Source organism: Pelodiscus sinensis, chromosome 5 (genome assembly GCF_052426305.1).
Source record: "Pelodiscus sinensis isolate ZL-2025 chromosome 5, ASM5242630v1, whole genome shotgun sequence".
Lineage (NCBI taxonomy): Eukaryota > Metazoa > Chordata > Testudines > Trionychidae > Pelodiscus > Pelodiscus sinensis.
The window spans coordinates 126,217,255-126,232,259 of NC_143056.1; the positions used below are offsets into that span (position 1 = coordinate 126,217,255).

The 15,005-nt window shown below is 53.3% G+C and overlaps 1 protein-coding gene across 1 annotated transcript in view; it reads right to left on the bottom strand.

Annotated features, from left to right (window-relative positions):
- The window catches only part of DDB1 (damage specific DNA binding protein 1), a 27,400-nt gene continuing 12,395 nt past the window's right edge, over window positions 1–15,005 (bottom strand). The window contains exons 7-27 of the mRNA XM_075928411.2: window positions 12,582–12,740; window positions 12,025–12,108; window positions 11,647–11,763; window positions 11,019–11,121; window positions 10,726–10,801; window positions 10,534–10,642; window positions 10,155–10,333; window positions 9,905–10,068; window positions 9,708–9,815; window positions 9,041–9,248; window positions 8,421–8,516; window positions 7,810–7,921; window positions 6,562–6,685; window positions 6,049–6,213; window positions 5,426–5,520; window positions 5,116–5,286; window positions 2,964–3,073; window positions 2,565–2,734; window positions 1,703–1,805; window positions 904–1,027; window positions 1–710 (exon numbers count right to left, since the gene is read on the bottom strand). Coding sequence (XP_075784526.1) covers window positions 627–710; window positions 904–1,027; window positions 1,703–1,805; window positions 2,565–2,734; window positions 2,964–3,073; window positions 5,116–5,286; window positions 5,426–5,520; window positions 6,049–6,213; window positions 6,562–6,685; window positions 7,810–7,921; window positions 8,421–8,516; window positions 9,041–9,248; window positions 9,708–9,815; window positions 9,905–10,068; window positions 10,155–10,333; window positions 10,534–10,642; window positions 10,726–10,801; window positions 11,019–11,121; window positions 11,647–11,763; window positions 12,025–12,108; window positions 12,582–12,740 — 2,661 coding nt within the window. The 3' untranslated portion in view covers window positions 1–626. The remainder of the gene's footprint in view (window positions 711–903; window positions 1,028–1,702; window positions 1,806–2,564; window positions 2,735–2,963; window positions 3,074–5,115; window positions 5,287–5,425; window positions 5,521–6,048; window positions 6,214–6,561; window positions 6,686–7,809; window positions 7,922–8,420; window positions 8,517–9,040; window positions 9,249–9,707; window positions 9,816–9,904; window positions 10,069–10,154; window positions 10,334–10,533; window positions 10,643–10,725; window positions 10,802–11,018; window positions 11,122–11,646; window positions 11,764–12,024; window positions 12,109–12,581; window positions 12,741–15,005) is intronic.

Below are 15,005 nucleotides of genomic sequence, written 5' to 3' on the forward strand. Positions count from 1 at the left end.
TTTCCTCTCGGACTCTACTTTATTTGGTAAAACTCAGAAACCAACCTCAGAGATTTCACTTTCCAGGCCCTTCCTCCCTGTGGGGAGAGAGGCCTTCTTTACCCTTTCAGCTTCATCCCCCCAGATTAAGAGGCACCGCCACACACCAGCATGGTATCTCCCCAGCACCAGCGAAGAACCTCCACCCATTCTCATTGCACAGGCAGAAGAGGGCGCAGGAAACTTCCACTTCAAAACACACCGAATCAAAGAAAATGAAACAAAAAGATACTAAAGACAACAATGAACAAGTGAGTCATGGAGGAAGTCCAGGCAGGGACACCCCTTCAAGCCAAGCGCTAGCAGTTACCCCATGGGAGCAGTTGGCCATGGCCAGTCCTGGGTTGGGATCCAAGGTCCACAGAATTGGTGAACCCAAGCAGGAAATGACATGACGCCCACCCAAAAATCACATCCCCAAGTCCCTAGCGAGATGGCTTCAGTTCAGAGGTTCTCCTCTTTCACCCGGGAAAATAACCGCAGCCTCTGGTGTCATAGTGCAATTGGCGTGGGGGCCCCCTGGCTGCAGGTGGGAACAGACTCCATATCCTACAATGGAGGAAGATGCTAGATGAGTCCGAATCCTATTAATGGATCCGGGTCAGCTCCTCCACGATCTTTATCAGGTCATCCACGGTGGCCTCTCTCTTCATGCCACTGCCATCATCGATCTGCAACAAGGGACAGATGTGTTACAGCAACATGGCCGGGGAGAGGAGGAACACAGAACTCCTAAAGAAACACCCCTGCATGAACCAGGGTGAAGGGGTGTCATTCAAAGGGTTAGTGCCACAGATCAGTTTCCCAAGATCCTCTGCTGCTCACCTGGAACTGACTGATTCTCACACTCAGACCCCATCTCACCTGTAGGTTTGCCACTACCTCCTGCATTTTGGGCCGGCTGATGTCCAAGAAACTTTCAATCAAATCACCGTCTATGAATCCTGTGGCTGGCTCCGTCTTGCGCTCAGTGTGAAACGATCTCCAGGTTCAAACGAGAGTCAAGGAACAAAAACCCATTTAAAACTGCACTACTCTTGGACTCCCTTAAACACCAAACAGAACTCCATCCCCAGGCACAAACAGCAGCTTCTTAGGACTCAATCTGCTCCGCTTCCCACATATACAGACCACATCAATGACCAGTGCAGCCTTCCATGTACATCCTGTTTCAAAGACTGTGAGCACTCTGGAGCAAGGACTGAGCCAAGCCCCGTGGAGTCCCAGGCCCCAACTGCAATACAAGTAACAAACACACAGGGCCCGATTCATCCTGCTACTCTGCAGAGCAGCTCAAAGCAGTCTCCCTACCAGAGTCCCTAAGGTACAGGTGCCAAAGCTCTGTCTGCGCACAATCCATGTGACATGCCAGGGGCACCGTGTCCAAATGATCAGAGCTCACCCCAACGGGTCACAGCAACACAAAGATCTGGTGAACTTCCAAACATTCCCCTGCTACCCAGTCCCTTGGAAGTCACTCTAGGCTTTGGCCCATGGATTCATGAGTCAGCAATCTAGAACTTGCTGCATCAACTTCCATCCCCTTCATGGCACAGCCTGACAGTCATGGTTTAGTTGACTGCCACTTTACAGGGACCTTCACTGCTAAGCTCCTAGATCTGCTCCACAAGGCAGCCTGGAGCAGGAGGGTGGGGAAGGATATAAGGAGTGCTCAATCTTGCCCACGCTTTTGATGACTTTATTGAGTCTGTTCTGCATATCCAGCAGGAGGTTGTACCAGCTTTCCGACAGTGAGGTCACCAGCCCTGCAAGACAGGAGAGAGCAGTGAGAAGCAGGGCTGGACACAGAGGTTTCCTGACAAGCTTTGGGCCATGCTGTTGCAGTGTGCAGCAGGCTGGGAATGCAGGCTGTTGCCTCACAGTTTGCTAGAGGCACTCAGAATGTGATCCCCCATCCAGCACATTGAAATGGAAGTGAAACAAAAGTACTGTCTTGTATGTTTTCCATGGAAACCTTCATTTTTCAGTGAAAATTCAAAGCCCGTAAGATACGAATCCGGAAAAGCTGGTGCCTCTCAGAAGCAGTAGTTCAGGTACTGCATGCTCCCATGCTATGAAGGCTGAGCACCCTGATGTGACTATATCTTCCATGATATACCACAGCATCCCCCCTTGGAGAGAAAGGCAGTATCTCATAGGACATGCTATCAGACTGGCCAGCCCACCAATCAAAGCGAGCGGGAACATGAGGAAACAAGAATTCACATGAGGAGCAGCAGCATTCCTAAATAAAAGTTTCTCTTTGCCACAAAATATCGAAATTTGCTGGTGAAAGCAGACACTGTGCAAAACATTTTACATTTCCACTCAGACAAAACCCAATTTTTCAACAACAAAAAACAACCTGCCCAGACCAACTAATGGCTCTGGATGGGCTCTACTATCAAATCCGCTTTAACAGCTTCCTTTCAAGGCCCATTTAAGTGGCCAACTCCAGGCCCTGAGCTCCCTACCCAACACACGCTCTCAGCAGGGCAAGAGGCAGCCGACAAGCTCTACCTTACCAATCATTCCGTTGACCGTGCCAAAGAGCACCGAGCCCTGTGTCGGCGTGGATGTCTCGCCCAGGTTCTGCATGACCAAAGAGCCGTGGCAGAACACGTTGACAAACTCCCCCAGGTGGAACAGCCCCACTTCCTGCAAATGCTGGCGCTCTTCGTCAGTTGTGGCCGCGCTGAAATGCAAGGACCCTGGTAGGCAACGGGGTACGAACACAGACCAGAGGGCACCACAGAGACATGTCCCCCACTGAGCTAACACATGCACCTCCCCACAGCCACATTCTACACACAGAAGACAGGCAGGACTTGCCAGCTACACCCACCTGTAAAGGGAGGGGCTCAGAGAATGCACCCTTCCGTGCATCAACACAGGGCACTGCGTCATGCCCAGAGCCAGCTTACCTGTCCTTCTGGCACACAAACAGGTTAAAAGCATTCTCTGCTCCTAGGAAATTGTCATCATCCAAGATCTCCACAGCACTCATCCAGTTTGGGTTGAAGTCTCGAGCAATCTTAAAGGGGATGACACACAAAAGGGGGTGAATCAGAGCCTGCTGCAAGTCCCCTAAGGCCGTGGTCACCAACCAGTAGATCGCGAGCTACTGGTAGCTCTCAGGGGCTCTAAGAGTAGCTCTTGAGCCCTCTCTGAACTGCGTGCCTGCGCAGTACATTTACATTAGATTTCCTCATTTGAGGAGCAGCTACTCACTGAGTAACAACACAGGTGAGTAGCTGCGAGGAATGGTGGGAGCTGGGAGGTCGGGAGGGCTGAAACACCCCAGCCAGCTGACTGTGGCTTTCAGCTGAAAGAAGCTGCCCCCACGCTCCAGCTGATCGGCGGCTTTTCCTCTGCGCCTGCCCAGATGGAGCTTGGTGCACCCTGGCTGAGCGCCATGGCCAGCTTGCCGGGCAGCTACTTCTCTTCCCTCCAGCCCGGCTGCCCTGCGCTCACAGCCCAGGGAGGCTGCGTCTAGCTCCAGCTGTGTTGGAGCAAGCTTCCCAGGCTGAGCGCAGGATCTCAGATGCCCATCTGATGGGCTGTACAGGCAGTCCCCGGGTTACATGGATCCGACTTACATCGGATCCCTACTTACAAACGGGGTGAGGCAACCCCGCACTAGCTGCTTCCCCCCAGCAGACCAGGGAGACGTGAAGCTAGCGCCCCCTCCCCCCCCAGCAGACCAGGGAGACGCGGAGCGGCTTTTCTCAGCAGACATCTCAGCTTGAGAATAAAGGACTGAGGGAAGTGAGGTGTGGGAGAATAAAACTGAGCTCTGGAGAAATGTTTGGCTAGAGTTTCCCCTACAATATGTACCAGTTCCGACTTGCATACAAATTCAACTTAAGAACAAACCTACAGTCCCTATCTTGTACGTAACCCGGGGATTGCCTGTATACGACTAGCAATCTCAGACTACAACCCAGACTTCAAGACACTGGCAGATACTGTTCAGTCACAGGTGTCACACTGAGACTTTGTTATTGGAAGAAAAAATATATAATTATCAATACTTGATTTTAGATTTACAAAATAGCAGAGAACAAAATGTATAAATGTAAATGCTTCATTTGACATTTAAATAGCATGAATTAAAAACAAACCATTTATTTCATAACTATAAACATGTGATTTTAATTGTATATACTGCATAATTTAAAAATAAACTGTTTAACAGCGTGTATAAGGGCTGGGGATAGCAAGTGATGGACAGGAGAATAGAGAGGGCGGGGCTTCCCGGAAGGGGTGGGGCTTCAAGGAAGGGGCGGGGCTGTAGATCTTCGCCTTTTCTGAGACTTAAAAAGTTATCTTGGGTGTAAAAAGGTTGGAGACCACTGCCCTAAGGTGATATCCTCATGAAGCCAGCCTGCCCCAACCAAGGTGATAATGGCACAGCGGGATCCCACCAGGCCCTCTGAACCCAGTGGCGTATGTGCCTGCCCACGTCAAAGCTAGAGGAAGGAGGTTTGCACATTCATAAGGCCCTTTGAGGAGCAGCAGCACAGCACAGCTGATCGTCACCCCACCTCCCCAGGAGAGGGACTGTGTCAGTTTCCTGCAGAAGTAGCTCTTTCTGCAGGAGCCTAGGAAGGTGAGGCCTTTGGATGGAAAAGCAGGCTGATCTCTGGGAACACTACACCAGACAGCCAGCTACCCTGCAGCACATCCTCAACCCCAAAGCATAACAAGGACCCTAGCAGGGGCAACCTATGTTGCGAGGGGGGTTGATTTCTCATCAGGACATCTGTACTACCCACACTGGATCCCACCCACTTCCCCTCCCCATGGCAGGTGCTAGATATTGCACAAAGCATCCTCTCCCCAAGGCCTTGGGACACTGAACCAGATCCCCCCGCAGCCTGTCTCACAGGAGCCCAGAGAGATCCCGTTCTTAGGGACAGCCCAAAGGGAAGGCCAGCTCTGTGGCCTCTTGAGTGGCCAAGCTGTCCCTTCCTCACCCCACAAGCTGCTCTGCCTTTCCTGAAAGCCCCTTGCTGTACCACAGGATCAAGGGCCCCATCCCTTAGATCACCCAGGGCAGAAGTACATCAATACCTCCTCAAAGTTACCCTCCATGGGCTTGTAGGCAAGAAGCAGGACAGAGCGCATCAGATCTCCGACCAGGATGAAGTCCCCTTTGGTCTTCACATAGAGAGCCATGATGTTATTGTAATGGTTACATTCTGTGCGCAGCTCCTTCTCTGCTGTCCACTCATAGAGACGCACCTGCGGGAAGAGACACGTGAGCCACAGCCAGGACAGAAACACAGCAGCTCAGCCCCCCAGAACTCAGGAACACTTTCAACCTGGTGGCTAAGCCACTTCCCAGTGCCGGAAGATATTCAGGGCCTTGCGGGAGTCTTACCGTGCTGTTAATGCTGGCTAGGAGCTTGCCATTGAACTCCACCATGGAATACACAGCCCCTTTCACTTCCTTCTCAGCCAAACTCTGCAGTTTCCCTGGAAAGCATCAACAGACCCTCTGGTTACCCTCTCTGTGCCCCCCAACGCAACTACAAGACCCTCTGAGAACCCAAATAAAGCCCTACTCAAGCCTGATCTCTCCCTAGAAAAGGTGAGTCTATTTCTCAGCCAGTCTGAGGGCAACTGGTGGCCCAGTAACAGTAGGGGAGGGTGTGAGAGAGGCAAGACTGGAAGGAGTCAGTCTCCAGCTTCAGAAGGAAGAGCGGGTGAAGGATTACTGTAACCCAGTGGGAGATGGTACCATAGTTTAGTGCTTAGTTCACAGAACAAAAGCCCCCAAGCAGCAGAAGGGCCTGGGTGGCACAAATTATCTCATGGCAACTGGCAACCATCTGTCAGCAGGGATGAGCGAGAAGCTAAGGTGCGGTGTCCGCTGCAGTGATGTCCCTTCCCAATCCTCTGGGACTGAGGGGTTGACCTCCATCAGATGATCAGAATATTGCTAGAAGAGGGACACCTCCCCCCCCTCCCTCTGCAATGGGAACTCAGCCTTCTCCCTCTTACCATCTGAGTAGTGGAAGACTACGATGCGGCCTTGCTTGGGCTCAGCCTCCTCGGGATACACCATGGCCGTGCCCACAATGAAGTACGTGTTGGGGTCCTTGCCCAGCTTGCAGGAGACCAGGCTGAGGGCATATTCATTCTGCAGAAACTGGTGAGCGTGTAGCACTGCGTGTAGAAAAGAGAAAAGCAAATGGGTTGTAGCTGACAGTCCCTCCTCTGCATGCTACTGGACCAGCCTCCTCCATGTGCCCAAGTGGCAGAGCCAAGAGCTGCCGTAGACACCCTCTCTTTGCCAGCTTGCACTTCCAGTTAGTACACCCTCCTTAACCCTACACCCAGCCCTCCTCCAAGAGTCCCATTCCTTTGTCTTTCCTTCTGATAAAGCCTCTTTTGCACAGAGCTGCTGGTCTCATCCACGCCCCTTTGCCACATGTGCATTGCATGGGAAGTGTTCAGCAGATGAGCCAGGCCCCCTCTTGGGGGCAGGAAGAAGGTCCTGGTTGGAGTTGGTACCTTCAAAGGTGTGCTGGTCTATGATGAGTAGATTGTGCACCTCCACCTCCTCACCAAAGGATGTCTCGTGCGGGGCAGTGCTGCTAGAAAACAACTTGCTGGAGCTGACGCTGCTGGACAGGGCCTAGGACACAGAGAGAGCAATCACACCCTAAGCTACTCACAGTAGCCTAGCACATTGGGAGAGAAGAGAGGCTGAACAGGCAGATTAAGGGTAAGCAGATGAATGAGATCCTAGACAAGCCCCTTGGCCAAATGTGCCACTGATGTGGGGGAACACTCCCATGGGAAATTCCGGACACCGCTGCTAAAGGGCACACAGGCACATTGGACATTCCCTCAGAGTCTTCTGAGGCCAGACTGATGGAACAGCAGAAGAGAATTCAGGCTAAGGGACCTTTAAGGAAGAGACAGAATAATGAGATGGAAGGTTTCATAGCAACCTCTGAGAGGACTCATGGCTCAGCCGTGGGGAGAAGAAAACTGCCTAGGAAGGATCTGGGATCCCATCTAACAATCAATCTGAATGGTAAGGCCCAGGGAAACGAAGGAGTCTAGAGGCACTGGGAGAAAATGGGAGTATGTAATAGGGGAAGCCTCAGTTTGTTAAAGACAGAAAGAGTCAAGAGTCCATCTGAGACTGTCTTCTCACCCTCCTTCCTACCCACAGGGCAGGGCAATGGTGTCCATGTACTCAACCTTGGGATGACAAGAATCCAAGGACACCGCGTATTGCCATTTGGCTTAGAGCAAGGCTGGGCAAGATGAGACCCGGGGGCCGGATTCGGCCTGCATAACTCTTTGATCTGGCCCATGGACTGCATCTGACCGCTTTCTATTTGTATCCTGCTGCCTGTGCCATCGAATTTCCAGGCAGTGGCTAAGGCAGCAGGATCCTATTTAAACGGCTCATGGCTCACGGCCACAGCGCTACCCCAGCAGGAGCCAGAGCCACAAGGTTTTTAAATAGCAATAGCAGCCCCAGGCAACGCGGCAGTGGTGGGGCCAGGACCCGGGAGCCCTTTGCTGTGTTTTTACTTCAAAGCCCCTGGCCCAGCCCCACCCCTTCCGCCCAGGCCCTGCCCTTTCTAGGAGGTGGAGCCAGCCCATGACCAGTACCAAAATTCATTAAGTGGCCTCCCTGTGAAAATTATTGCCCCATCCCTGGCTTACAATCATATTTCCAACAGCTGCTATTCCAGAGGCTGAGCTCTTGAGCCCACATGCCTTCCCAGAGCTTCCTCTTACCTGGGTGCTGGCACTGGGCCTCAGTGCAGTGGTGCCCCCACTGGCATCTTGCACCTCGATGCGACTTGAAAGCACGCCGAAGCACTGAGACACCTCCTGATAGCAGATCTTCCTGCAGGACAACCAGAGCAAGCCATGGGGAAAAGAACTCCGCAAGGAGAGGGCATGGTTAAGGAGAATACAGAGGCTCCTGAGACACTCGGCTGTTACTCTGCTCAGTTTCCAGACATCTCCTTGCTACTAGGGATGTAAACGTCCGTTTAATCACTTAACTGGTTAAACTTTAAGTTTAACTGGTTAACCACTGAAATGGGATCCTGCAGATCTGGGCTGGAGTGCCCAAGCATCCCGCATCCCACTGCGCGGTGGGCCCAGCCAGACTGGAGAAGCCCTCTGCCTGAGCCACCAATTAAACAGTAAGCCTCCCTACTTTCTATGTCCCCTGGGCTGCTCTCAAAATGCCAGACGCCAATCTCATTGAGCTATCTCACCTCTTCCACACACCAGTGGAAAGATGGGAGGCTCCCCTCTGGAGAAGATGAGCCCTGCCGTCATCCTTCCCCACTCACACACAGGATGCAGACCCAGAAACCCTACTCCCCACTGCTCACCTGGGCGACTCGTAGAGGGGAACCGTGCGGATGTGCAGCTTTTGGATCTCGTCGATGGTGCCAATTGTCAGGGTGCTGTTGTTGGCCAATGCCAGACTGTAGAGAAAGGAGACTGCCAGTGATCAGGGTTGCAAACCAAGTGCCCCCCTAGCTAGGAAGCCGGGAGAAGAGCCAGACTAACTGAGCACTGGATCTCCTGACTTTAAGGGTTCCTGGGCCCCAGCCTAGGCAGGAAAATCCACAGCTGGTACATGGGGAGGGACAAGTAAGCGATGGCAAATGTCCTCTAGTTTGACACCCTCAGGGCAGCACAAGAGCTGAACTGCGTGTGAGCGAGGAGGAGGAGCAGGTTTGAGGGGTCTCTGGGAGGAGGGTTTCTCTTTCCCATTCTCCATGCAGCTGCAGGCTGGCCTGTGGGTAGTGCTCCCTGAACATGCCATCACCTTCTACCTTGTCAGCCAGTCCTAGCAGAGAAGGCACATGGTTATGTGCCCTGCAGACACTAGAGCAAGAAGAAGGATGCAGCTGGGAACCCTCCATCCATGCTGCTCCTTATCTCACTTGGGCCAGTGCAGAGTCCAGAAGCCCCTCCCCTCTGGCGTGAGGGGGAGCATGCTCACCTGTCAGGGTAGCCATCCGAGTTGAGCGGGCACATGTAGTTCACCTCCTTGAGGTTGACGTTGGAGAAGACCAGCTTGTGGTTACTGCTGTAGATCACAGTGGGGCGGTCGGAGCAGGCAAAGACGTTGGTGGTGGAGAGTGAACGGAAGGTCCTCAGGACGGTGGGCTGGGTGCCAAGGGTCACTTTCTTGCGGTCACTCAGCAAACCTAGAGTCAGGGAGCAGCAGTGGTGAGAGCTACCCTACCAAAAGGGGGCGGAGCTTTCAGAAGCAGGATGGTAGAGTGGGCTCAAGCAGCAAGGCACACTGGCTGGAAGGGGCCCACCTGGAAGCCAGCGGCACTATGGGGCTGACAGAAGGTTTGATATAAGGAGCCCTCTCCCTATCCCAGGAGAGATGAGTAGCCCTCCCTCAAAAAGCAGGCCTAGCACGACCCCCCTCTGCAGCAGGAAACATGGCTACATCGAACAGGCCCTTCCCTATCCAACTCCCCAGGGATGTCAAGGCTGTTACAAAGGGTGAGATCCCTGCCCTGTACAGGGCTGGGGGGCATCTTCCCATGGAGCCCATCCACTGGGATCAGAGAGAGGATTCAGAAGGGGGAGAAAGGGCATCTGTTCAGTCTTGCCCCTCTCAAAAGCCACCCCAGGAAGGGTGAAACACTCACCTGTCTCAATGCTGAGCCCAAAGTAGAAGAGAGCCCCGTCCCCCAGGGCACAGAGGAGATAATGGCTGTTCTCAAAGGTGGTCATCAGAATGGAGCGGGGGATGATCTCTGTGGGTGGGAAAAGAGAAGGCCCCATGAGTTCTCTCATAGCTTTGTTCACGGCCCCCAGTGCAGAACACCCCACGTGTAGTGCCTACCGCCTCCCAGCATCTCCTTGTGCAGCAGCTCAAACGAGGGCAGCTTAAGGATGCGGGCCGAGATGTCGGTCCAGAGGCCGATGGCACACAGAGGCGACATGCCATTGGAGTCTCCCAATGGTGTGATGTCCAGGCAGGCCACCTCATGCTCCATCTCTGTGCAGCTAGCAGGGAAAGAAAGGAAACAGACTTGGCAGTAACCAGCCTGGGGGCCAGAGGAACCGGTCACGGGCAAGGGGATCACACCCACCTTATTTGCCTGAGCTCCTGGGGCTGGATCTCGAGGTAGTAGAGTGCTCGCCCCACAGCCACCACCACCTGGCTGCTGTTACAGGAAGCGACACTAATGTTCTTCCCCTTGGGCTCTCTCCATTCACTCACCAGGGCTTTGGGCTCCTGAGTGACCAGCCGCACAGAGGTAGACGTGATCTGGGGAAGCAGGAACACTGCACCTCAGACGTAGGACACACTCACCCCCAATGACACTCAGCCCAGATGGAATGCTGCCACCGTCCCCATTACTGGGAGCACATTCTGTGAGACTCCTCTTATGATACCCCACAGCTCCTTCCAATCTAGGGGGACACCCAGCCAAAAGCCCCTTCCTCTCCCACTGGTCTAACTAGTACCTGGATCAGTTGCTGATGGGCTACATTGCCACAGAAGAATGTTTGCTGATCATCCACAAATCCTGTCAACTCAGTTTCCTCCACTTCCTCCCCATTTAACATCAGAACCCTATGAGGGCGGAAGAGAACTCATTAACCAAATCCAGAGCACACAGCCCAGAGCCTGTCCCAGCATTGACCCCAGAGCCTTACCTGGTCTGGCCCACAAACGATAGCACCAAGGTGTTGTCAGTTTCACGGTGTGAGTCTGACCTCAATGGCCACAGGCCTGTACAGGGAAAGAATCCACAGTTACTCCATGTAAACATCCAGCAAAAACTGGAGGAGATGCCCCTGACACACCCCACACCCTGCCCAGCCTACATGCAAGACATGTGCCCCAGCACCCTCTGAAGCTGTGGGTCACTACAACACAGATTTGCAGAACAGGCAGACAGAGCTGAAGGCTGGAGCACATGTTCTGCACACTCAACAAATTCACGCACCTTTAATCCCTGGCAAGTCGATGCTGGCATGTTCGTGAATCCCAATCCCATTCCGGATGATCCTCAAGGAGCCCTCCTTAAAGGCGCCAGAGCACGTGACCAGCTAGACAGAGCAGGTACCTGTTAACATTCCACCAATTCCTCCCTGTAAAACTTGGGGGGGGGAGGAGGAGAGGAGAGGAGATATGGGAACATCTCTCTCCCGCTATGAGAAGAGGCATACAGGCAAGGGCTTGGTAGAGGGAAGGGGTCTGGTCTCTCCTACCTCCCAGAGCAGGCTTTTTGGAGATGGCCCATCACCTCCCCCTCCCCAGAGTCTGACCCTCCAGAGCAGTCTCATGGGAGGGTTAACCTTCCCTCATGAGAAGAGATCCCCGGGAAGCAGCCATTCTAAGACCTCTGCAGCACCTTTTTTTGGAGGATTCACTTTTCATTCACTGCTCCCAATGCAGAATACCCCACAAGCTGTACCCACCTCCTTCTAGCATCTCCTTGTGGAGCAGCTCAAACAAAGGCAACTTGGACACCCAGCATGGAGCACAGAGCTTATTCCCCCCGAGCAGCAGGCACATCCTGTCTGGAGCAGATATACTCAGCACTAACACAGGGAAGGCACAGACAATATTACCTGCCCTTGGCCCTGTCTCTCTAGGTCCACCACACACATGTCCACGATGGGGCCCAGGTTGGTGAAGGTTTCCATGGCTACTACGTAGGAGCCTTGTTCATTGCTGTCCACGCTGAGCTGTGAACACAAAGTCCTTAGCTCCCAAGGGCTGCTCCCTGTGTTGACTAACGCAGGCAGCAGGTGGAGAGGGATTAAACTGTTGGCAGGTATTAAACTCCCTTAACACTTTGTGCCTAAGCCCCAGAACACTTGGGGGCATGAAGCAAAGCGCTGGTTTTCTCATCCCACCCATTCATGCCTTTTGGGATCCAACAGGGAGGGAAAGGTGAACAAATGTGGCTGCAGCTAGAACTAGATCAGGAGAGGGCTGCTTCTCACCTTCACAAGTTGGGAGTCCCCAAGGCGAGAGCCGACAAAGACAACACCATTGTCTAGGTAAGTCAGGCACTCCGCGATGGAGGTCTATATGAGGAGACAGATGGGCCAGCAGGTTAGAGAGAAAGATGGTTGCGGCAGACACACAATTCAAACCTTCTGGAAAGCCCTAGGCAAGAGAAGGGCCCCTTACCCTGCAAACACCAATCCCTAATTCCAACTCTATGGGAAAGCCGCTGGAAAGAGATTGAGATCCACAGCCTGAGAGAAAATCTTTTTCGAGAACAACCAAAGAGTTTCTGCTCCCCGCAATGACAGACTGAAGCACCAGCTCCAATGCACTCCCTGAAGGCGGGCATGCTTGCAAGCACATACATTTTATCCCTTCTCCAAATCCTGATGCCTCAAGGGGTTCAGAGCTGTGAAATAGCAGGGATGAAATGCCAACATTTCACAGTCTAACTGGGGACTTGCTTCCCTCCATTTGACTCCCTCAGCTGTGCTTGCAGCTCACAAACTTTCCAAGCAGAGACCACAGCAGTGAGGGGGAAGAGCGCTACCTCTCCAAGCAGCTCAACACGCAGGTCCTTCAGGGTGACCGTGCCGTCCATCTGCTCCTCCTTCTCCAATAGCAGCATGAAGAGGCGGCCCTCCATATCCCCCAGGAGGTAACGGGACCCGTTGGGATCCACGCGGTTGTGGCACACGATTGTACTTTGCTGCAGGCAGAGAAAGAGGGTAGAGTTACCAGGCACCCTAGCCTGGTGTCCTGCTCCCAGCAGCCCCCAATACCAGATGTGCCAGCTTGAGCATGGCCACAACACACCTAGCCAACTGTACAATCCTGTGTGAGCTGGTGAATTCCCCCGATCTTTGTGGCAGGGGATTTGATTTGTCTGAGTGTACTGTGCCAGTAACTGTATGTGCATCTGTGGTAGAACTTCCCCATTATCAATTATGCAGAACAGTCTCAGTAATTGCAGGTCAAGCTGAAACATCTTAGGCCCATTCTCAGCTCACGAGCAACCCCCTCAGAAGCCCCCATTCTGCTGACTGAGCGCTTTCAGCGGATGAACTGTCATGATGCTGTTTGGGGAGGGATGCAAAATCCCTTTTAATTAGTCAACTGATTAAATATTGTTTGACCAGTTACACAGGGCAACCACGGGGGCGAGGCTGGAGCACCCTCCTCCCACCCCAGACCAGGGCTGCTGCAGCTGGGCTGGAACTCTCCTGCCCATGGTGGGCCCCACAGGGCACTACTCCAGCCCCAACCAGTTAACTGTAAGCCTCACCCATTAAGGGTGAGGCTTACCAATTAACCAGTTAAACATTCACATCCCTTGTTTCAGGCCCAGAACTGTACAGCAGCTTTCTCTCAAGTCTCTGTGCAAGTGGTGTTCTGAGCGATGGATGCTGCCTGGCTTTTGGTCAAGACATTCTGTTTGGGATGCAATAGCCTGCTCCTACAGTCCTTTTAAAAGCAAACTTTAAGGGCCCATAAGGCAAGACTCACAGGCAGCATGGTACTTTTCTATTAATGCAGCCCCCACCAAAGCATGGACCTCTGAAGAGGACACTCAAGCAGCCATGATGCCAGTATCCCTTTCCTGGAGATCTAGCCCAATGTTCTAGCCCAGGGGGTGGGCAATACATTAGGATGGGGGGAGGGAAGCATTCCAAGAACGTGGTAAGTGGCCACGGGCCACACGCATCCTATGATATTAATGGAGTAGGTGCAGGGTCTGGGATGGAGGTTGGGTGTACAAGCGAGCTCAGGGTTGTGACCGGGGATAGAGGTGCAGGAGTTTGGGTTGTGTGATGTAGTGGGGAGCTACCCACTCTTGTGGCCCTGGGTCCTGTCTGGTTTGGCCGTCACTGGTTGCTGTGTTGTGCTGTGCGTGACCCATACTGCCCTATGCTATCTGCAGAGACTGTGCATGTCTGTGTGCACTGCCCAGCGGGAGGGGGTGATCCCTGAGGGGAGGCATGTAGGCCATGACCTAGCAACTTCACACCTGGCCAGGGGAAGGAGTTTGAACAAAGGAAGGGGTGTGGCTACCTGGGGGGATGAGTGTTCTGTGGTTTGGAGAAGGGGCAGTCTGAGCATGGGAAAGCATGGAGGAAACAGACTAAACCAGTAAAGGGGGTTCAGGGGCCTGTGAAGCCCTTCCCCCCAAGGGAACTAGGGCTGTTGGCCTATTCTCCTATGCCTACATTGAGCCTATGCTGTATCTTGGAGAAGCAATAAACCCATTTTTACTCTACTGGCTGGTGGAGAGTCACATCTTGCTGTGGATGGGGGTGCAGGGAGGGGCAGCTCCCCGACACGCCGTCACAGGTTGTAACCAAAAGCAGGGAGTTGGCAGAAAGGGTGTGCAGGTGCAGGCTCTGGCTGGGAGGTGCTCACCCTATCTGAATCCTGGCCATCAGCCCAGCAGGGCCCTCACACACTGCTCAAAGTGGCTGGCTTAATGGGCCATGTGCATCTCTACCCGCTACGCACTTCTTGTGTGCGGACCCTTTGCAGGCTGTCTGCACTGCATACACAGCCCAGGCAGCTCCAATTGGCCAATTTCCAGCCAATGGAAGATGTGAAATTGTGCTGAGGTGGGGCAGTGCATGAAGCCCTCCTCCCCAGGGGCGCAAATACACATGGTCCCTGCAAGCTAGCTGCTTTGAGCAGTGTAAGGGGAATGCGGCAGGCAAACAGCCTGCCCGAGAGTCCCACTGGGTTGCAGGGCTGAATCTGAAGGTCTGGCAGGCCGGATCCAGCCTACGAGCAGTATTTTGCTCAGCCCTGTTCTAGCTCACTGCCATCTCTGCCTCCAATCGTATCTCTGGTTTCCTTTTAGCCTAACACACCCACATTCCTGTCATTGTCTTTGTGATCCAGCTGATGCTTCCAACTTGCACCCAAGATTCATACCTCTCTGACTAGGCTCATGCCTCTGACTCAGGCACCCCACCTGGCCTCCCCTCTT